Genomic DNA, 23,658 nt, shown 5'->3' with positions numbered 1-23,658 from the left:
TCACAATTGTTTTTTATGGTTGGTATATTGACAACATTAACATTATTTGGGATGGTGAAGCGTCTGATGTAAATTATTTTCTAGTACATTGTAATACCAATGAGATGGGCCTTAGTTTCACCTCTGTCACCGCTAAAACTCATTTAGCCTTCCTAGATTTGGATTTAGATCATGACGACAATCATCTGCATGCCAAGAATTATACCAAACCGACAGCGGGAAATTCGTTTCTACATTATAAAAGCTGCCAACATCCACGCTGGCTACAAAATATACCTAAGAGCCAGTTTTGTAGGTTAAGGCACAATTGTACGAAGACCACAGACTATCAGACACAAGGTGACAGTTTAAAGAACAACTTTCTGGATAAAGGTTACCTGCCCGATCTTGTTAATCAGGCATATTCAGATTATGTCACTCCACCCAATTCTACAGCATATTCTTCTTGTCAAATTTGTTTATTGCTTTGAATAAAATAAAGGAGAACAATCTGAATTTTACAAGAATTGTGGTACATATTCATAGGCTAACAAATTAATTACTTCATTTGGAAAGAGACAAATAAAAATTAGAATGCAATATTGCACTATATAAGCATCGAATAGACCGTCAAAGTCAGATGTCAAAAAGGTCATATAATTAAAATTAAAGAGAAAGTTAGATTGTTGACAGTCGGTCTAGTTAAAAAAAGGTAATTAATAAATCAGTAAAGCAAAAGTACATTTCAATGGGTCTGGAGAACAATCCTGTGAGAACTGATAAAAGGGAAAGAGTCATGAAAAAGGAGTAAGAGGATAGAAGAAGTAAAGAAAAGGGAAAAAATACAGCAGGATTAAAGGGTAAATTTGATAGAGGTAGTGCGGTTTCAACAGAATGAAAGGTGACGAAAGGGTAAATTAAGTATTATTATCATGGCAATAGTAAAGTGTCATCAAAGTCTCGATGTAAACAATGTTTAACCCAGGGTAACCAAAGTTTTTCAAATTTGCAGATGCAATCACTCCTAATTTGATTCCATTTTAGCATGGACAAGGGCTCTGATGGTTCTGTGAAGGGTTTCGGCTACAATAGCTGATTAGATTCAATGCAGGGCTGCGCTAGATTTTGCACTCTCCAGCTCTTGTAAATCAACCCCCATAGTATTGCAGTGTGGTGTGTTGTAGTGCCATTTATCTTGAAAAGCACCCCAACATATTAGCACAACATACTGCAGCGTGCATGTTGTAACACATCACGGTAAACAGTTGGAAACATCCTGTATGTGGCATTATGAAAAATATGGCATACACCATTTAAGATTCAAAAAGAATAATCTTGTTAGTGCAATCCACATAGAATGTGCAATCATACACGTTTATTACATGTGCATTAGGGCAATGCACCAGTTTTAACCCTCTGTTAGAGAACCCTTTCTTACCACTGGTGACAAACAAAATTAAAAATATTGTATGAATTTGATCAGACCCTAGGTACAGTATGTACAATTCCTCTATCAACTGGCTAGTCATTTTTGGAGGAAGTAAAAGAAAACTTTGGCAGAGAGGTGGCTGTGGATGTAAGGATTAGACTTTGCTAGAGCATTTGCCACAGTACCTCACAAACACCTATGGTTCTATATACGTTTTCACACTAGATTTACACAACTTTTACCCAGAATTCACACATTTGTCTAACTCAATTTGATTGTAAAAATGTGTGAATCCTTGGTAAAATGTATGACCCTTGTGTGAATAAGTTTACAAAATAGACTCCCTAATGTGTACATTAACCAGTTTATGGCCAGCCTATAGCAAAATGACGGTCAGGCAGGTCTTTAATCGTTCTTAGTGGACGTCATATGCCGTCCTCCCAGAACGCGGCTGCGCAGCGGCACAATCTGTCCAACCAGACACAGCCAGCAACTGATCACTATACCAGCCCACTGCCAGTACCATGTGATTGCTGAGATCAATCACAGCGAGTCACATGTCAATTGTAAACAATGGATGACTTCCTTTCATGCCATCCATTGTATACAATTGTGTTGCAAGCTGTGATTGGTCACAGTGATCACATGGTACAGACATGGCCAATCACAGCCCATCTGTACCATATTATTAGCTTTGGCCAATCACAGTTAACCACAGCAAAAGACACTGAATGAATCAGTTTCAATAAGTAAAACATTTTGCTTATACCAAAGAAATTCACCGGTATTAAAAATAATGGTAACACTGTATTGTTCTGGTCACAGAGGGGTTTATTTACTAAAGCTGAAAAGTGCAAAATTAGGCTTCACTTCTGGATAAAAACCAATCAGATTCCACGTTCTATTGCCAAAGCTTAATTAAACAAGCTTAGAGGTTAGAAGCAGATTGGTTTCAATGCAGAAGTGAGCCTGAATTTGCACTCTCTAGCTTTAGTAAATAAACTCCAGTGCATTAAAAAAAAAGAAATAAAATGTAATAAAAAAAAAAATGTAAAAAATAATGAAAATTCATGTTTTTTTTTTACATACTGTCACCAGTCAGTGTCCCTGATCACTGCCACACTACCTATGTATGTTAAAAAAAAAAATGTGAATTTTTATTTTTTAAGTTTTCAAAAAAATGTGACAAAAATTACAGCTTCAAGAAACTTGCCATACCTTGGACTGCCTACTTTCCAAAAAGGGGTCATTTGGGGGTATTTGTACTGTCCTGACATTTATGGGCCTCAAGAAATAAGATAGGATGTCAGTACATCACGACTGATCAACTTTTAGATATATACTATAGTTTTTGGACATTATAACTTTTCTACAGACTAAATAATAAACACTGATTTGGGTATTTTTACCAAGGAAATGTATCAGAATACATTTTGGCCTATATTTATATAGAAAGATTATTTATTTGCAAAATTTTATAACACAAATGAAAAAAACAAACGTGTTTTTCAAAATTTTCTTCTTTTTTTAGTTTATTTAACAAAAAATAAAAAACCCAGTGGTGATTAAAAACCATCAAAACAAAGGTCTATTTGTGTGAACAAAATTATAATTTACTTTGGGTATAGAGCTGCATGAAAAATTGGCCTGGGTAAAAAATGCCTGGTATTGAAGTGGTTAAAGGATACGTGCATTTTCACAGAAAGTGCACATATCCATCCTGCCCCTTTCAATCTGCAGCCTAAAATAACCCATCCTCCCATGTCCCTAAAGAATACTTACCTTAAAATCATAGCCTCAACCTGCTGAAATGAATAATAGCCTGTGGCTGAAATCTTCCTGCTGATGGTGTCGGTGCAGCCTATCACCATAGACTTCCAGAGACCAGAGATTCTCACAGAAGGTGATTTAAAAGAAAATGCCTGCACCACATGCTGACTGTAATTTACCTCTATTGTTAGTTTTTACACCTTAGTGGTCATGAGATTTATTAACAACATGCGACGTCAGTCTGTAACTCCAAATGCTTAAAAACATTTACTACATTAAAAGACTTAGGGCACTAGAGAGACTTTGACTATGTCTAAACTTTGGCCTTAAAACATTACCATACGCCCATCTTGAATTTTCAGTTCACTTTTGAGCAGCAGCTCATAATAAAGAATGCCCTAAAACTGGGAAGTGCAAAACACCTTATTAAGATATTTAATAAGTATTGGCAAATACTAAATCAACATACTCTCTACACCCTTGAGTTGATTAGGAATGAAGATAATTTGCCTTATACAAAATATATATAAAACATATGTAAAAAGTTGGTAAAAAGCTATTTTACTTGAAAGTCACAGCAGGGCACTCTTTGTACTTAAAAAGAGATTTAATATTCATCTGTGAAACTCTTTTATCTGACTGCCAATAGGGGCCAGGAAGGTATTCATCTGGAATAGCTTGTTTTTTAGGATACATTTTGTAAGGTTCAATGTGATGGACATATGTTTTTTTTCCAACCCAAGGAAATATGAAATGTCAAGGGACATTGCTAGAAATGTGCTGAAATCCACAATTTCATGCTTAGCCCCTAACCCATTTTCCCTGTTGTACTGTGGCTGGTGTAAGAAACTGCACCACAGAAACACATATTAACTACTTTGATACCAGACCACCTTTACCCCCCTTCCTGCTCAGGCAAATTTTCAGCTTTCAGTGACGTCACTTTTTGAATGACAACTGCACGGTCATGCAAAACTGTATCCATATGAAATTGTTATATATATATATATATATATATATATATATATATATATATATATATATATATATATGAGATCCAGTGAGATCCATAAGAGCTGTCACTATCAGTGAAGCAAGCCATCATTAGGCAGAAAAAAACAAAACAAACCCATCAGAAAGATAGCAAAAACATTAGGTGTGGCTAAATCAACTGTTTGGAACATCCTTAAAAAGAAAGAACGCACCAGTGAGCTCAGCAACACCAAAAGACCTGGAAGACCACGGAAAACAACTGTGGTGGATGACCAAAGAATTATTTTTCTGGTGAAGAAAACACCCTTCACAACAGTTGGCCAGATCAAGAACACTCTCCAGGAGGTAGGTGTATGTGTGTCAAAGTCAACAATTAAGAGAAGACTTCACCAGAGTGAATACAGAGGGTTCACCACGAGATGTAAACCATTGGTGAGCCTCAAAAACAGGAAGGCCAGATTAGAGTTTGCCAAACAACATCTAAAAAGCCTTCACAGTTCTGGAACAACATCCTATGGACAGATGAGACCAAGATAAACTTGTACCAGAGTGATGGGAAGAGAAGAGTATGGAGAAGGAAAGGAACTGCTCATGATACAAAGCATACCACCTCATCAGTGAAGCATGGTGGTGGTAGTGTCATGGCGTGGGCATGCATGGCTGCCAATGGAACTGGTTCTCTTGTAATTATTGATGATTAAACTGCTGACAAAAGCAGCAGGATGAATTCTGAAGTGTTTTGGGCAATATTATCTGCTCATATTCAGCCAAATGCTTCAGAACTCATTGGACAGCGCTTCACAGTGCAGATGGACAATGACCCGAAGCATACTGCGAAAGCAACCAAAGAGTTTTTTAAGGGAAAAAAGTGGAATGTTATGCAATGGCCAAGTCAATCACCTGACCTGAATCCGATTGAGCATGCATTTCACTTGCTAAAGACAAAACTTAAGGGAAAATGCCCCAAGAACAAGCAGAAACTGAAGACAGTTGCTAAGATTACTAAGTTTAGAGTTACACAGGATGTCTGGTGCTAGAATTATTGCTCCGGTTCTAATGTTCATGACGATACCTCACATGTGTGGTACGATCCCTGTTTACAGATGCGTGCGGGCAGTGGTGGGATTCAGCTGGTTCGCACCGTTCCACAGAACTTGTTACTAAAAATTTGGAAGTTCGCCGAACCGCTGACTTACTGTTATGTGACCATCTGGAATCGATCATCATCTGCTCTGGCTCTCTGCCTGTGGCCGCTGGGCTCTCTCTCTCTCTCTTCTGCGGGGAGGCGGCCGCAGCCCACACACACAGCACTGGTTGCTAGCCTAGAGCAGCTTGGCGTTTAGCAACCAGTGACGTCACCCCTTTCTCCTCCACACCGCCGTGCTGCCGCCTCTCTGCCTATTACAATTTGGCTCCGCCTCCACTCCACCCACTTTCAGCGCAGTTAGCAGGCTGCCTGCAGGCGCAGCGTGGAGCACATGAGGAGGACGGAAGATAACATCTGGAGATCTGAACATTCATTTCAAATACTATATTCAAGAATATTCCCAAGTTTTGCAGACTGCTACCACGCTTTGTTATAACAAGGTGGGTACCATACGTTTTACAATGGAAATATTGTGAGACTATTTAAAATGCAAAATATATATATATATATATATATATATATATATATATATATATATATATATATTCAAAATAGCAAAAGAACACTTTACAAACCATTGTGATTTTTTTGACTATTACTACGCCTATGATTTTTATTATACAGTAGTTTGGAAAGTTTTATATATTTATTATTCATCTAATAAAAGTAACAGGGATTTATCAGGATCATTTTTCTTTGTGTTGGCTTGCAATGATATTAATGATAATGTGACAATATGCAAAAAAAAAAAAACATAAAATCAAACAAATGTAAGTTTTAGCAAGACAATATTATAGGGTTATATATCTTAAAAAAAAATCAAATGGCAGATTTTTTGATTTGTTTGCGCAAAAGTTATCGCATCTACTAACTACGGGAAAGAATTATGTAATTTTTGATTATTTATTACTAGTAATGGCGGTGATCTGTGATTTTTAACGAGACTGCAACATTGCGGCGGACAGATCGGACCCCTGACATTAGATAAAAAAAATTACACCATGCTTGAAAGTCAGAACTGGTTACTAAAATTTTTGAATCCCACCACTGCGTGCGGGACTAACAAATGCGTTCGTGTAAACACGGGGGGGAAGGGGCACTTTTAATTATTTTTAATATTTATTTTATTTAAAACTTTTTTTTTTTTAATCAACTTTTGCAAGGGATGAACAACATCCCTTGTGAAAGCATGGGCCATAACAAATTCTCTTTATGGATGGATCTAGGGTCTATCAGACCCCAAATCTCTCCTCTGGCCTCTAATGTAGCCGATCAGACACAGATCGCTCTGATCAGCTGCTTCCCTGGCCGATAACGGCCAGGTAAACAAAGCGCCGAACCCGGAAGTGACTAAATCCTCGTCGCTTCTGGTTTACATGGTCACAGAGAAGGAGGAACGTCAGTTCCTCTCTCACGGTTTAGTGCCACCGTCGCTACTCACATCACTCCTGAGCATCATACGGGTATAACCCAAGGATGTCATATAATTTTATACGGGGGGCGAAGTGGTTATTCACCACTGGGGTTTTTGTTTTTTGCTAAATAAACAAAAAAAGTTTTTCTTCATTTCTGTTATAAAAGTTTGCAAATAAATAATCTTTCTTCATAAATTTATGCCAAAATGGATTCTGCTACATTTCTTTGGTGACAATAACCCAAATCAGTGTTTATTATTTATTCTGTAGAAAAGTAGTTATAGAGTCCACAAACTATAATATATATATAAAAATGAATTATTTTTACATACTGTCCCCAGTGCAGTACAGTGTCATCATATAACTATTGTGGCAGTGAGCGGGATGCTTACTGTTGACAGTAGGCAAAAAAAAAAAAATAATAATAACTTTTTAAAACTTTTAAAATATTTTTTCTTTTTGCTTTTATTTTTTTTTCTATTTTTACATTTTTTTTTCATACCATAGTAACACTGTACTACTCTGGGGAAGTGATCAAGATTTTTCTTTTTTACACACTATCATTGCTTATAGCAGTGAATTTCACTGCTATAAGCAAGCATTTTTACTGAATGAAATTGATTCATTCTGTGTGTGCTGTTTGCCACGGCTAATCACATAGTACAGATGGGCTGTCATTGGCCTTGTCTGTACCATGTGATCACTGTGACCAATCACAGCTAATAACACAATTGTACTGAATGAATGGCATGAATCAAAGCAATTCATTGTGTACAGTTGTCATGTGAACTGCTGTGAATGGTCACAGCGATCAGATGGTATCTGGTACCCTGATCAGTCCAAAAAATTTCACTTTTGGAACTTGTGTTCCGTCGCCTTATTTAGGGGTCAAATTGATGTTCATTTTCGACTATAGTGATGATAAAATTTGAAGGGGCGGGGCAGGATAGAATTTTTTTTTGTGAACAGAATTCTAATTGTGAATGTAGTTTTTGTTCTGGAAAAATATTACTAATTGTACTGAAACATGTTTATTACATCTGGGATTCAATCTGAATAGCAAGACTAGATAAAATTTGAAGGTCTTTCGAAAAAAAAATTAGATGTTTTAAAGATAGTAATAATTCTGACAAATAAACATTCTAAGGTATATCTATTTGACCAGCTTTATTTTGGGGTTTTTCTCCTAATTCCTAATAATGTTGTCCATTTTATTTTCCAGTGCCAAGCCTGCAATAAATCCTTCAAAACAACAATGTAAAATAATTTTTACAGCCAAGAAGAGTTTATAGAAAGCACCATGTCAAATAATTACAAAACACGTGAAGTACTAGAGATAAATATTTAAAGCTGGAGTCATGGTGTGAGATGTTTTCTCACAGGATTTCTTCCTGTCTTATAATCCCACTGAACAGCAATACAGACATTTTTCCCTTGGCCAGTAATATATAATAACCTTATCCAGCTACATGGCATATGTTAATAGCATGCAATATATTTCAAGGTATGTAAACATGCAATGTAACAGCTATAAAAGTTTATTAATAGGGCCTCCATTCACTTGTGTTTTAAGTTTACTAGCTATTAAATACTTCCTGTATTTGTTGTTAGGCCCCACACATGGCATAATCAAGACAGTATGGCTCTATTTCTGGTGAATGCAGTTTGTGTGGTTGGTGTTACAGAACTTTCATGGAATTTAAAAAAGGACCATTAGGTGAACAGGGTTTCCATTTATCTATGTTGCTGCCTAAAGCTGACCTAGCATTAGATTTATTTTTTCATGCACACATGCTGGGCAATCTGCAAACCTATAACATACAGGTATTTATTACCTTTCAAGGAGATCACAAACTTCTAGATTGTACCTTCATCTTCCTTCTACGCAGAAGGTCACAACCATTTTTTATACTGACCCAGGAATAATGGATCATGTAAAATGTAAAAAGCATATGCAGTAGACATTATGTTCTCTGTAGTCATTATGTCAAGCACAGTGCAAACCCCTGTTGCGTTTTATTTTTAAATTCTGTGATTTGACAGAAAATTACGGTGTACAGTCTAAGAGAGAGAGCACAAGGAGGAGGAAACATGGAAGAAATGGTTCCTCTGGCTTGCAGCAGAGCCAGATTTTCAGCAGACTTTTCTCAGGCTGAACGTAACAAAGCGCCACTTAAAGCGGTTGCAAGCCCTTACCTATACCCAATGAAGAGATTAGCCTCCAGTGAAACAAATCCTCCTACATAAGTTGTACCTGTGTTATTTCTCATGTAAAACTCAGAGGTAAAAAGGATTTGTTAAAGACTCAAAAAGCAGGGGGTAGGGAGTTGCAGTTACAGACTGCACAAGAGTTCTGCAAACTGATTGATCACACAGCACACAGGAACAGAGCTAAGGCTATCAATCAGCTGGGGCCCCCACCCCTGTCACCTTTTTAGCTCTTGATATCAGGAAAACTTGTCAATAGTGACTCATAAAGATAACAGAGGAACTAAACAGCAGAGAGAAATGACACCTAGTCCTTTTGAGTGAGATAAGTAAACCCTATATAAATATGAGCTTTGTTCAGATTTCATGTCTGAGGTTTACAACCACTTTAAACGAAGCTCAATGATTATTTTTTTGCTAGCAAAATGTGCCATCTTCTTCTTTAGAAAAATTATACCGTTACCGTTAAATTACTTGACTGCTGGTTCAAACAAACCCTTCCTATTATGCAGAAAAGACAGCTACCCAGCTGTCCATGGGCTTTCAAAAAGTTCTGGAGGAGGAGTTAACAAATTGGTTTTACATATTAGTTTCAATAGCTCTTAAATGTATTCTTAAATGTATTCTGTGTGGAGGTGACGTGCAAATTAAAACTTCAATACTTCAAAGTAGGTCTTGAACTTGCTAGAAATAGCCATACAGGAATACATACTGCAAGATGAAAGTCTTTTTTTAGCAAGGCAATGTGAATTAATAGAACACAAAATGAACCATTAGCTAGTTTGCGGTCCTGTTGGCATGCATAATATTCATAGATATACCTATGTTTCAGACATCTATAGAGATGAAGAAACACTAAGCCCAGCTTGATTCAGGATATATGTACTCACGTTCATTCATGTTATAACTGGAGAGGTCAGGATAGCTTCTCTGTGTAGGCCTCGTGTAGGCTGGAAAAAAGAAACAAAATATGTTGAAAATTGTGAATAAAAATGTACTATTCTAGTGGTACCAATTCCTACTAGTGGACATTGGTAAAATATGGGCTTGGGGGGGACTTTACCGGTATCATACTCATAATTGTACAACTACTCATAATAAAGATGTTCTTTATTCAGAGGAAACCATTATTAAACCATATATACAATATGTAGGCGTATACTTAATAGGCCAATATGGAAACATATAAATCTATTTTTTTCTTTATCAAATAATCTCTTTGGGGATTATTTTTCCTCTATCATAGCAGCATGATAATATAATTTATATAAAGCAGTATTTTAGAAATAAGCCCCCACACTCGCCGGGGAGACGTTTCTTTGTATGCCATGTACTATCTTGTTATTCCATCCAACCGATTGATGCACTGCATGAGGATTATAGAGGGCTGGCGGGAGCTTTTCTGTCATGTCAAATAACCTCAGAAATTGTATCTGTACATATTTGTGAATAACTATATGTATTGAGGTTTCCTATAGACAGTAATGATTTCTTTATCAAGTTAATCCACCCCTGAAGAAGCTTTGTGTAGCGAAACATGTCGGGCAAGGATTCGAGTGGTGGCCCTACAGCCCCACACTAATATAAGGAGGATCTTACTTGTCATAAAACTATGAATTGTCACCAATCTTGTTGTTTCATGCATTGATTTTTTGTATGTAATGTCAGTGTGTAAATTTCATTGTCTTTTTTAGATAACAATAAAAAAACATTTTTATATAAATGTATGAGTAGTTGTACAATTTTGAGTATGATACCGGTAAAGTCCCCCCGAAGCCCATATTTTACCAATGTCCACTAGTAGGAATTGGTACCACTAGAATAGTACAATTTGGGATGTAGGTATCTTTGAAAAACAACATGAGTATATTCTATAGAGCACAATCAAACTAAATATATAAGTGAATAAAAATGTATAAACAAAAGAATTAACAGGAGGTATTGTGCTGTATTTATTAGAATAATACTAATCCTAAAAATAATCTACAAGTGCAAAAAAGAACAGGGAAAAGAATATGGCATAGATAGTTGTCACTGACAAATATTCTGCATATTAAATATAAATACTACCCTACAATAGCCTATAATCTCAGCCATAAAATAAATATAAATACTCGCATTAAAGTATCTGTACTACCTAGTGCCCACACACAGTTGCGTGCTCCATTCCAGACAAAATAATTAGAAAATGTACTTAATTGGCTATTTCTATCCAAAATTACTTAACTTTTAAATGTGAGCTCCAGAAAGCTTGGTATTGATGTTTTGAACTACAGTGTTTCCAGCTGCAAAACGGATTTCCATTCCATATTGTTCCACTGAATTCTATACTACCGAATTTCAGAGGATCTGGTTTTCATTCAGATCACAAAGTCTCTGTAGGCTAGGACTTTCCCCTAAAAAAAAAAAAAAAAAAAAAAAAAAAAGAGCTCCTCGCTTCAAAAATAAGCCTTTGGGCTACAGTAGGTCAAAATCTGAGGTGGACTATTAACTACTTTCTGCCTGTAGGACGTACCCTGCCTTTCCAGACTCTCCTGTTCCACCGGGGAGCCCGGGGCAGAAGCCCGCAGTTCTGCCAGCTTACCTAGAGATGATCAAGGACCCAAAGTTCCCCTGATCATTTCTATGGTCTAAGAAACTGGAAGCAACCAGGATTTTGTCTCTTCCAGGTTCCCTCAGGTGTAAACAAGCTGGTAATGGCTTGTGAAAGCATCTGATCAAACCGATGAGCAAGTTTGGGTTGGAAGAAATTAACTGGCCACCTTTGGCTTTTGAACTAGAGCGGAAACTGAGAGACAGGCCTTCTCATCCAACATCAGTGCCTATCCTCATAAATGCACTTCTGGAAGAATATTCAAACATTCCCATTGACACACTCCTAAACCTTGTGGACAGCCTTCCCAGAAGAGCTGAAGCTGTTATAGTTGCAAAGACGGGCCAACTGAATATTAATCCATACGGATGAAGACTGGGATGCCTTTTAAGTTTATGTGCGAGTACAGGCAGATGTCCCAATGCTTTTGACAATACAGTGTATGTGCTCTCACTATGGAGGCTCTCAAAATTATAGAGTTAGGACGGCAGGAGAATGGGGTGCCGTTAAGTGGCTCTGCAGCTTATGCATATATTTGCAAATGTGTGCAAATGAAACCCCTGGTTTTAACACAAACTATTAGACAGGACAATTTGGTTTGTTGCAGGCTGTGTCACGCTTTCATGCACATCAATCCAGCGCTGGATTTTGTCTCCTGTCCAAGTTGCTCGAGTTCCTGCCAATCCACCCTGAACCCAGGTATTATTAAGTCTTTGCAATTGTGTTTTAGTGTTCGAGCAACATGTCTTCACATGGAAGCCAGACCCCTCTGTAACCAATGATATCACAGTATTTCTCGCTCTCTTTAAAACGATTTTTGATGAGCCAGAATGTGCATTTTCCACTGCAGGCACACTTCACCTCCATCAAGGCAACCTCACTTTTGGACGCATGCTATTCATTTCCACACCCTAGCAGCTGAACTTTCCTGGAATAGTAAAGCACTTATGGCGGTCTTCCAGCAAGTTGGCGGATAGTGTAACATCCTACAATTCGTATTTCTTCTGCCGTCCAGATTGAAACCCTTTTCCAGGAGTGCTAACAGGAAAGGGCTCAGCAGCGCAAATTCCTCGTCTGGCTCCAACGTTCCAACACCCCTGGACAAAAAGGGCATTTCTTGAAACAGTGCCCACAGCAGCTGGGAAACATCCAAGGCTAGTACACCTAGAGGGGAGTATGCTGTACTGTAATTTTTGCCCCTCAAGTCCACATCCAACTATTACTGTTCAACACTTTCCCACTTCCACTGTCTCAATGGAAGCATACAGTGCCTTGAAAAAGTATTCACACCCTTTGAAATTTTCCACATCTTGTCATGTTACAACCAAAAACGTTAATGTATTTTATTGGGATTTATGCAATAGACCAACACAAAGTGACACATAATTGTGAAGTGGAAGGAAAATGATAAAGTGTTTGTTAAAACTGTTTACAAATATAAATATCTGAAAAGTGTTGTGTGCCTTTGTATTCTGCCCCCCTGAGTCTTGGTAGGTTTGCAGTTGTGACATACTCTTTCCATTTTGGATGATGGATTGAACAGTGCTCTGTGTGATGTTCAAAGCTTGGGATAGTATTTTATAACCTAACCCTGCTTTAAACTTCTTCACAACTTTATTCCTGACCTGTCTGGTGTGTTCCTTGGCCTTCATGATGCTGTTTGTGATGATGTCGGTGGGAGTGCTTCACTAGGAATCCATCTCCTTTTTGGTGTTACCGCTGGCTACCTCTAAGTTAGTCCTGGGTCTTCCTTGGCTTCAACAACATTCCCAAATAATTGACTGGTCTGGTCCTTATTTGCTATCCTGGGGCCCATTTGTCCCACCAGATGCCTAGGCAAGTTGGTTTCAGTTAAAACCCTTACAGTGGCATCCGCTGAAGTTTCTTCCCTGGAGTCAACACACTACTCGGAATTTCTGAATGTGTTTTCCAAATGCAAGGTGAACCAACTTCCTCCCTACAGACCCTACAATTGTGCCGTACACCAAGTCCCAGCTTCCAGCATCCCTAGAGGCCGGGTACATCCCCTCAGTCTCCCTGAGACCAAAGCCATCTCTGAGTACATTGCAGAAAATCTCCAAAAAATGTTTTCAGAAATTCCTACTCTCCTGCCAGAGAGGGGTTCTTCTTTTTAAAAAAAAAAAAAAGATGGTTCCTTTCGTCCTTGTATTGACTACTGGGAATTAAATGCCATAACAGTTAAAAACTGTTACCCGCTGCCACTGTCGAGTTGTTTGATCGACTTTGTGGGGTGCAAGTTTTCACAAAATTCTATCTAACGGGAGGCTATATTCTAATTCGCATCAAGGATGGAGATGAGTGGAAAACTGCTTTTAAAACCAGGGATGGCCACTTTCCGCTGAAATTTCTTCCCTGGAACCAATGCCCCTCATGTTCATACAGTCCTCAAACGCCATAAGAATATACTTTATGCTAAGGCAAAAAAATGACTCTTTGAATAACCTCAAGTATATTTCTGGGCTACATTGTCTCTAGAGATGGTCTCTCTATGGACCCTGAAAAGGTTGCCAACATCTCCAATTGGCTCTGGCCTGGCGGTCTGAAGGCTACCCATCGCTTTCTGGGCTTCACAAACAACTACCGGCAATTAATTTACAACTCTTCTGTTCTGGTTGCACATATCACAGCCCTTACCCGGAAGGATGCTGATCTTAGGAACTGATGATCTGACGCAGTGGAGGCCTTTGCACCTTAAAGCGTGCTTTGCTCTCTGGCCCTGCTCTCTTGAGGCCTGATGTCTCTAAGTCTTTCTCCATCGAAGTGGATGCCTCCACTGTAGGAGATAGGGCCATTCTTTTTCCAATCACCTTGTGGGGCTAAACGTTTGTGTGCTCCCCAGCAGAGAGAAATTACTCCATAGGAGATTGCAAACTTCTCACTGTAAAATTAGCCCTGAAAGAATGGCATTACCTTCTAGAGGGGTCGTTTCATCAGACCACTATAAACAGGGATCATAAAAATTTGCAGTAGCTCCATTCTACCCAACGCTTGAAACCTCGACAGGCTCGCTGGTCTTCTCACATTTTGATTTTGTCATCACCTTCAAACCGAGGAAGACCAACTCCAGGGGGATGCATTATCACGTTCCTGAGATCTCCAGGGAATCAGAGTTTATCATTTCTCCCACCTAAATTTTTGCTTTAATTTCGGTTCAGGACTCTATCCCACCAGGGAAAACTTTTGTTCCCCATGACTAAGCTCTGAGGAAAGGAGCGAAATGCGTTGGGGGCTCCGTGGATGTCCGTCACCAGGGATCTTTCCTCTCTTCCTTCCAGTGAATACAGGAGCTAGGAAGAGCTCCATTCCTTGCTGGCACTCCTGCAGGGGATGGAGCATCACTCACACTACTCCCCAGGGTGATCGAGCCTGAGCGGCACACTAAACAAACCATGGGTCAAAGGGTAAACTTTTGTGCCAGTGAACTCTAGGATGAAGCTGTTACGTTAGGCTCATGACTCCAAGCTCTCTGGTCATCCGGGTATCCATAGAACCCTAACTTTCCTCTCTCGTCTGTACTGGTGGCCAAACCTCTGCAAGAATGTCAAGGACTTTGTGAAAGCCTGCTTGGTCTGTGCCCGTATCAAACCAAACCTGGCTTTGGCTAGACCTCTACTCCCATTCCCTCCCCCCGAGGAGCCGTGGTGCCACATTGCTACTATTTTTATACCTGACCTTCCCTCATCCGAGGGCTGTACTGTAGTGTGGGTTGTGATTTTCTAAAAATGTACTACTTTGTACCTCTTTCTTCACTACCATCTGCAGCAGAATTGGTGCCGGTTTTCATTCGTTAGATTTTTAGACTCCACGGGATGCCTTTAACTCCTTCCAGACTGCCTCACACAGAAATACTGCGGCAGGGCGGCCCACCTGTATGTGATTTCCTGCAGTGGGTCTGAGGTGCACATATGCGCCGTCGGCATCCTGCTCCTGCTGTGAATGAACATAGCGGGAGCCAATCAGGGGATCCGGCGGACCCTATGTTCGCCGAAAGCTGGCGATCGTTCTTAGGAGAGGTGAAACAGTGGTCTGCTTATGTAAACAATGCAGACCGCCGTTCTGTGCTAAGCAGGAAGACAAATCTCTGTCTTCCTCTAGTCAAAGCACCCCCCACACAGTTAGAAAGCACTCCCTAGGAGCACATTTAATAGTTTGATCGCCCCTGATGTTAACCCCTTCCCTGCCAGTGTCATGTGTACAGTGACAGTGCATTTTTTGTAGCACTGATCACTGTATTGGTGTCACTGGTCCCCGAAAAGTGTCAGATTTGTCCATCACAATGTCTCAGTGCAACTAAAAATTGCAGATTGCCGCCATTAACCACTTCCCGTCCGCCCTATTACAAATTGACGGCGGGAATGTGGTTGAGTTATCCTGACCGGACGTCATATGACGGCGGCAGGATAACACAGCTCTGGGCGCCCCCGGGGGCGCGCAGAGCGGCGATCGGTGATGCGAGGTGTCAGTCTGACACCCCGCATCTCCGATCTCGGTAAAGAGCCTCTGACGGAGGCTCTTTACCATGTGATCAGCCGTGTCCAATCACGGCTGGTCACATAGTAAAACAGGAACAGCCGTTGATCGGCTTTCCTTAGTTCGTGCCTGACAGGCACGAGTAAAGGAGCGCCGATCGGCGGCTCCCCTGACAGGGGGGGGTCGGCACTGGTAATCAGATCATTGATTACCAGTGCAGACCCTCGGGGGGGGATGCCACTAGATCCACCAGGGATGCCCACTATGACCCCAGGGATGCCCACTATGACCCCAGGGATGCCCACTATGGCCACCAGGGATGGCGATCAGGGCTCAGGGAGCCCCCCATTGCCCTCCTCATCAGTGATGCCCACTAGTGTCCTCCCTATCAGTGCTGCCCACAAGTGCCCATCATTGCCATCCTTTAGTGTCGCCCACCAGTGCCCATTATTGCCCACCAGTGCCGCCTATCAGTGCCCATTAGTGCCCATCAGTGCCGCCCATCAGTGCCCATCAGTGCCCACCAGTGCTGCCTATCAGTGCCCATTAGTGCCCGTCAGTGCCGCCTATCAGTGCCCGTCAGTGCCGCCTATCAGTGCCCATCAATGCCGCCTATCAGTGCCCAGCAGTGTCGCCTATCAGTGCCCACCAATGCTGCATATCAGTGCTACCTATCAGTGCCATATCAGTGCCTATCAGTGCTGCCTATCAGTGCCGCCTATCAGTGCCACCCCATCAGTGCCACCCCATCATTGCCTCCTCATCAGTGCCTGTCAGTGCAGTCTCATCAGTGCTCATCAGTGCAGGAAAAAACTTATTTATTTACAAAATTGTATAACATAAACAAAAAAACTTTTTTTTTTTTCAAACTTTTCTGTCTTTTTTTATTTGTTTAGCAAAAAGTAAAAATCGCACAGGTGATCAAATACCACCAAAAGAAAGCTCTATTTGTGGGGGGAAAATTATATAAATTTGGTGTAAGTACAGTGTTGCATGACCGCGCAATTGTCATTCAAAATGCAACAGCGCTAAAAGGGGAAAATTGGCCTGGGCTGGAAGGGAGGGAAGTGCCCTGTATTAAAGAGGTTAATAGTAAAAAAAGAAAAAAATCCATTAATATATCCCATAGTTTTTAGACACTATAACTTTTGTGCAAACCAATCAATATAAGCTTACTGGGATTTTTTACCAAAAACATATAGCAGAATATATATTGGCCTAAATTGATTAAGACATTTGATTGTTTACATGTTTTATTGGGTATGTTTTAGAGCATAAAGTAAAAAAAAGTGATCAAATACCACCAAAAGAAAGCTTGATTTGTGGGGAACAAAAAAGACATCAATTTTATTTGGGTACAGTGATGCACGACCACGCAATTGTTAGTTAAATTAGCACATATTGCAAATAATGGCCTGGTCATTAGGGGGGTAAACCTTCCGGGGCTGAAGAGGTTAAGTATAGTTTCTGACTGTGGGGTTTAATTTACTTCCAAATTCTGCAGGGCTCTTTGTAAATCCTTAGAAGTATCACTGCAGTTTTCTTCGGCCTACCATCCACAGTTCAATAGGCAGTCAAAGAACCAACCAGTCCTTGTAGCAGTTCCTTCGGGCCTTTGTCTCAGCCCACCAAGATGATTGGGTTGCCCTTCTGCCTTGGGCAGAATTCGATCACAATAATACTCTTAATGTCAGCACCCAGGAAACTAAATTTTTCAGTTTTTGGTAGACACCTACGCCTTCCTCTGCTGATGCCCTGTACTCCTGAAATCCCTGGCTTGGATACTATGAATCAAATGAATCAAATTTGATTGCAGGTCCAGATCCTACTTCGGTGGGCAGCTAACAGATACAAAAGATTTGCTGATCGACACCGCAGAAGCGGCCCTCTATTTCAACTTGGGGACAGGGTTTGGTTGGCTTCTAAGAATATCCGTCTAAATTTCCGTCCATGAAGTTTGCTCATTATATTGGACCTTATGTTATCTCTGCTAGAATCAACCCAGTTAGCTATAAACTCTATTTACTTTCCAGTCTTAAAATTCTCAATTCCTTTCATGTGTTGCTACTCAAGCCCTTGGGTTTGAATACATTTTCTCATTCCACAATGCTGGCAACTCCTCCTACCAATCCTTCTCAAGAATACAAAGTTAATCAAATCTTGGATTTTAATGTCACCTGTACCGAATTGATTGGAGGGGCTTTGGTCCTAAGAAAAGAATACAGGTTCCCACTTCTGATGCTTTTGCTCCTCGCCAGGTTGAAGAAAGATTCCACCTTCACTTTCCTTTGAAACCCAGACCCCAGCGGCCCCGTAAAAGGGGGTGTAGGGGAGTATTGTCATGCTTCCGTGCACATTGATCCGGTGCCAGGCTTTGTCTTCTGTCCGTACCCAGGTTCCTGCCTATCCGCCCTAAACCTAGGTATTATTAAAACTTTGCATCTGGGTGTTTGAGCAAGGTGACTTTACGTGGAAGCTGGACCCCTCTGTTTCTATGGTGTTCGCTGCCGCCTGAGTATTTCCATATTCTGTGTGCTGTTTGATCATGTCTTTGTTCTAAGTGTTTTCAATTTGGTTGTGCAGTTATATTCGCTTTGGTTTCTGTCCGTGGATCCCTTAAATTCCTGTTTATGTGTGTGTCTTTCTCAGCATTGTTTCTTGTTGTTTGCCTGCAGCCCTTTCCAGCTTGCTGAGTCTCTCTCTCTCTGCATTGTTGCTCAGCATCCCTCACTCTTCTGCACTTTATGCTTGCTCACTGCCTCCTCTTCCCTTCCTAGCTAGCTGCAGTAGGTTTCCTTGGTTCCTAGTTTACTGTGCATTCCTCCGCAGCTAGTACATACCTACAACTAGATTCCCCTCTGCCCACTTAGCCCACCATAGCCCCATCCCAATTGCTAGGTTGGAGCTTACCAGAGTAAAGAATGGTTTTCCTTTATTGTTGAGAATAAGAATTTTTCATATTAAAGTGATACTAAACACACACTGTTTAATTTACATTGTCCCTTCTATTTCTGTATGTGGATGTTGGCACTGTAATTTTTTTTTAAGTTCCTTTTTTCTAATATACAGCTGTCACATGACCCACATCTTTCCCAGAGTATCTGCAGGGAAACATAAGCAGGAGGAGCTTCTAGTCCTCTGCTGTTGGTTACGTGTTTAAATATAAAAAACAGCCTTTGGAATACAAAGTAAAAATAAATAAAAAATATCAATACATTTTTAAATTAGCATACAAATATATATTTGTCAAATCTTTAATATTTTGTGGAAATATTATGGTGTGGGTGGATTTCTGCCAGTCACACTGTGTCACGACCCTCCAGCCTGTGTCTTAGAATACGAGGGAGGTGAAGCCTCCATTAATTTTGATGTAATATCCTGCCCCATTGTGTTTGGCTGGTTAATGAGCATGGAGGAGGAGGGAAGGAGTGGGCTGTCATTTGCCACTTTGTATATGCCCGCATATGTGACTCTATGGTCACATGGGCTGCTCAGATGTAATAGGGAGGAAATGCTCAGCATAAAAACTCACTGCAAACTGAGCATGTGCAGAGTTGCCACCACAGCTGCGAAATCCCTAGCTGAATTGTAGACATAAACAGAAGAGGGAGATAGAGAGCAGTAGGATCAACCAGATTTTTTTTTTTACAGAATACAGAAAACGAATCTCATAGTGACTGAGTCAGTATGAACAGCATGTAATACAGCAGCTTTGGTCATTTAACAGCACAGCAAATCTGAACCTTCTACAACCTCAATGTACATATTTTATATTAAATCTGGCCAAGACTTATTTTTCCTACCTTCTGTGCGGTTTCCAGCTTGGTAAGAATGTGGTCTGTTTGACTTTACTGATATTTCTTTGGCCTTAAAAATAAAAACAAAGTAAACAAATAAGTACAAAAAAAACGAAACTATGCATGGGATGGAGAAAGCATATTACACAGTCAAGGTTCCATTTATAAAGCCTGGGGTAGGGTGTATTTGGGGGTCAAACCCTCACCCAGATATTTTTTGGCTGAACTTACTTCCTGTTGGTACCTATACATTGCCTATTCTATAGGAAGGACATTAAGAAGGCACAAACTGACTGGCAAAATAAAATTTCTGCTCAATTCTAGAGTAGCACAATACAAAAAACCCATGGTATTTTGCGAGAGGACCTAATTTACAGTCAGTAAGTTTCAAGTGACCCATAGACATTATTTGAAAGCAATTTCCAAGGCAGGCCACAGCAATAACCCTAGCTGATAGAGTCTCCCAAGACTAAATTGACACTAAATCTGTCTGTTTAGGGCAGAGCCATGCTGGTAAAATTATATTATTGTGAAAGGTAATGTGCTAATTTGTAGGAGAAAACTGTAAATCGGAACTTGAGCCAAACAGCTAATTATACAGGTAAAATACTGCTACGAGAACAGTTTTACCTGCCAAAAGATTTGTATTCCTGTCCATCCAATACACTGTTTCACTTTATCCATCAGCTCATCTCGACAGTTATTACCTTTTGTATCAATTGTCCCTCCCTCCTAAATTGTAAGCTCTAACGAGCAGGGCCCTCTGATTCCTTTTGTACCAAGTGTATTGTAACTGTATTGCCTGCCTTTGTTTTGCTAAGCGCAAAACTGTTGGTGCTATATAAATCCTGTATAATGATAATCCAATACTAACATTTGCACAGCTCTGCCACACAGAACAGTGCTGCCCGGCAGTGGAAAGGGACCTGATCTTTCTCTGCTACAGTTTGACATTCACTTTCATATCTTATTTTCATCCTTACTCTGTGACTGGACAGCGAAAGAAGATGCAGCATGCTTATACACTAGTTTCTTTTTTATTATACTCTCTCCTCCTATCAGCATGATCGTTGCACTCCAGAACACCTAAAAAGTTCCTTATGCTACAACCCAACTCTGCTGTACAGTACACTGCAAAACAGCTAATACCAGGTTAAAAACTTAGATACTTATACTGCTAGCATTTGAAACCGAAATCTAGGCAGATATAAAAGACACAAACTAATGCAGTTCTGTAATTAATATTACAACACTAAATGTATTTTTTAATGCAAGCAGAAGAGGTACTTGGATGTAACCTGGTATGAGTCTGGCAGTTCATGTACAGCAGTCCTGGAGTGTCAGAAGAAAAAGCAGCACAAGTAGCCAATTAGCTCATGTGCTAAAACAAACTATGTTGATAGAAAGAGAAAGCAAAGTGAATGAGAGGTGAGCGCATCACTGTGCTGCTTCTCATTTTACTCTCCTGTCACAGGCTAGGGCAGGGCCAGGATGATCAGGGCTCAGAGGCAGCAGGTTGAATAATGATGGCCATCAGAATGAGGTCATATAGCAGTTGAAAAAAACAAGTACTGTGGGGGGGGGGGGGGGTTTGGAATCTGTGGATTGAATTTGAATATGTTTTATTTTAATGGGCTATAACTTTTTATCTTTCTATTTGTGATGGAAGTTTGGCTTTAAGTTCTACATCTAATTAATACAGAGCGGCAATACATTTTGCCTTTTATGTCTACCCGGAGTTCAGCTTTAAGTGTCAAAAGTTAATTGTATTCGTTAACCTGTACAGAGAGTTTGCAGATGTCTATATTTTATCTGGGAAACAATAGTCATTAAATAAAAAAGGTTTCTGCTGTCTACGAACCATTCCCTGGAGAACTATCATCTTCTTTGTATTTCTATGAGTACCATAAGAGGAGACCATTTCTATCTCAAAAGCTTTGATAGTTGCCTCCTTAGGCAATGGCTATGCCATATATGGCTTCTGAATGCCATCTTCATTTATCTGTTTCTCACAACCACTGTCAAGTGTATCTCAATCTAAAAAGCTAAAAGTCTCTATATTATTTACTTTGGATAGTTGCTCACACAAGTATGCCTAGCTGACCTTATTCCCACATTGACATCCAAGATGTTTATAACTTCAAAGAAGCAATCACATCTTCATCTCTCCCAATAACATCTATTATAGCCATGCTTAGGAATGTTCGCACTAGCCAAACATGAAAGAATATGAACCATATTGGCACTTGTGGGAAAGAATCTTTAAAAAAAAAAAAAAAAAATGAATACAAAAGAAGTGCTGCACAGCCAGAGTTCCACTAAAACAGATGTGAATATGCCTTATTGGCTTTTAACATATATCCTCTTACCCGAAAGAGGGTGAACATGCTAATACATTTAACCGTGAGACAACCACAGAAAGCACTGATTACTTGCATCATGAAATAGTAGGATGGGAATTGTTATTGGAATCTGAAGAATGAAATGGACCATAAGAGAATAGAACGGAATCTATAATTTATATATTTATATGTTAAATGGCCACTGAAATAACTGAATTTTAACTTTAGAAAAACAATAATCCTCATTATGAAAACATTTATGGACTCCTCAGAAATACAGCTGGCAGAAAAAAATGAAAGAATATATAAACCCAACATTTCAGATTTCTAATACAATGCCTTAAAAAAAGTATTCATAACCCTTGAAATTTTCCACATTTTGTCATGTTACAACCAAAAACATAGATGTATTTTATTGGGATTTTATGTAAAAGACCAAGACAAAATGGCACATACTTGTGAAGTGAAAGGAAAATGATTAATGGTTTTCAAAAGTTTTTAGGAAAAAATATCTGAAAAGTGTGGTGTCCATTTGTTTTCAGCCCCCTTTACTCTGATACCCCTAACTGAAATCTAGTGGAACCAATTGCCTTCAGAAGTCACCTAATTAGTAAATAGAGTCCCCCTGTGTGTAATTTATTCTCAGTATAAATACAGCTGTTCTGTGAAGTCCTCAGAGGTTTGTTAGAGAACCTTTGTGAACAAACAGCATCATGAAGGCCAAGGAACACACCAGACAGGTCAGGGATAAAAAGTTGTGGAGAAGCTTAAAGCAGGGTTAGAATATAAAAAAATATCCCAAGCTTTGAACATCTATTGGAGCACTGTTCAATCCATCAACCGAAAATGGAAAGAGTATGGCACAACTGCAAATCAACTAAGACATGGCCGTTTACTCAAACTGACAGGCCGGTCAAGGAGAACATTAATCAGAGAAGCAGCCAAGAGGTCCATGGTAACTCTGGAGGAGCTGCAGAGATCCACAGCTCGGGTGGGAGAATCTGTCCACAAGACAACTATGAGTTTTGCACTCCACAAATCTGGCCTTTATGGAAGAGTGGCAAGAAGAAAGCCGTTGTTAAAAGAAAGCCATAAGAAATTCCATTTGCAATTTGCGAGAAGCCATGTGGGGGACACAGCAAACATGTGGAAGAAGATGCTCTGGTCAGATGAGACCAAAATGTAACTTTTTGGACAAAAAGCAAAGCACTGTGTGGTGGAAAACTAACACTCCACATCACCCTGAACACACCATCCCCACCATGAAGCATGGTGGTGGCAGCATCATCTTGTGGGGATGCTTTTCTTCAGCAGGGACAGGGAAGCTGGTCACAGTTGATAGAAAGATGGATGGAGCCAAATACAGGGCAATCTTAGAAGAAAACCTGTTAGTCTGCAAAAGACTTGAGACTGGGGCGGAGGTTCACCTTCCAGCAGGACAATGGCCCTAAAGATACAACCAGAGCTACAGTGGAATTGTTTAGATCAAAGCAG

General features: G+C 39.9%; 1 protein-coding gene across 1 annotated transcript in view; it reads right to left on the bottom strand.

The window, feature by feature from the left end:
- The window catches only part of SH3YL1 (SH3 and SYLF domain containing 1), a 269,051-nt gene that overhangs the window by 82,080 nt on the left and 163,313 nt on the right, over positions 1 to 23,658 (bottom strand). The window contains exons 8-9 of the mRNA XM_082251297.1: positions 19,829 to 19,892; positions 9,832 to 9,891 (exon numbers count right to left, since the gene is read on the bottom strand). Coding sequence (XP_082107423.1) covers positions 9,832 to 9,891; positions 19,829 to 19,892 — 124 coding nt within the window. The remainder of the gene's footprint in view (positions 1 to 9,831; positions 9,892 to 19,828; positions 19,893 to 23,658) is intronic.

Source organism: Pelophylax lessonae (assembly GCF_965119305.1).
Source record: "Pelophylax lessonae genome assembly, chromosome: 3".
NCBI lineage: Eukaryota > Metazoa > Chordata > Amphibia > Anura > Ranidae > Pelophylax > Pelophylax lessonae.
This window is presented reverse-complemented; position numbering and strand designations above follow the sequence as displayed.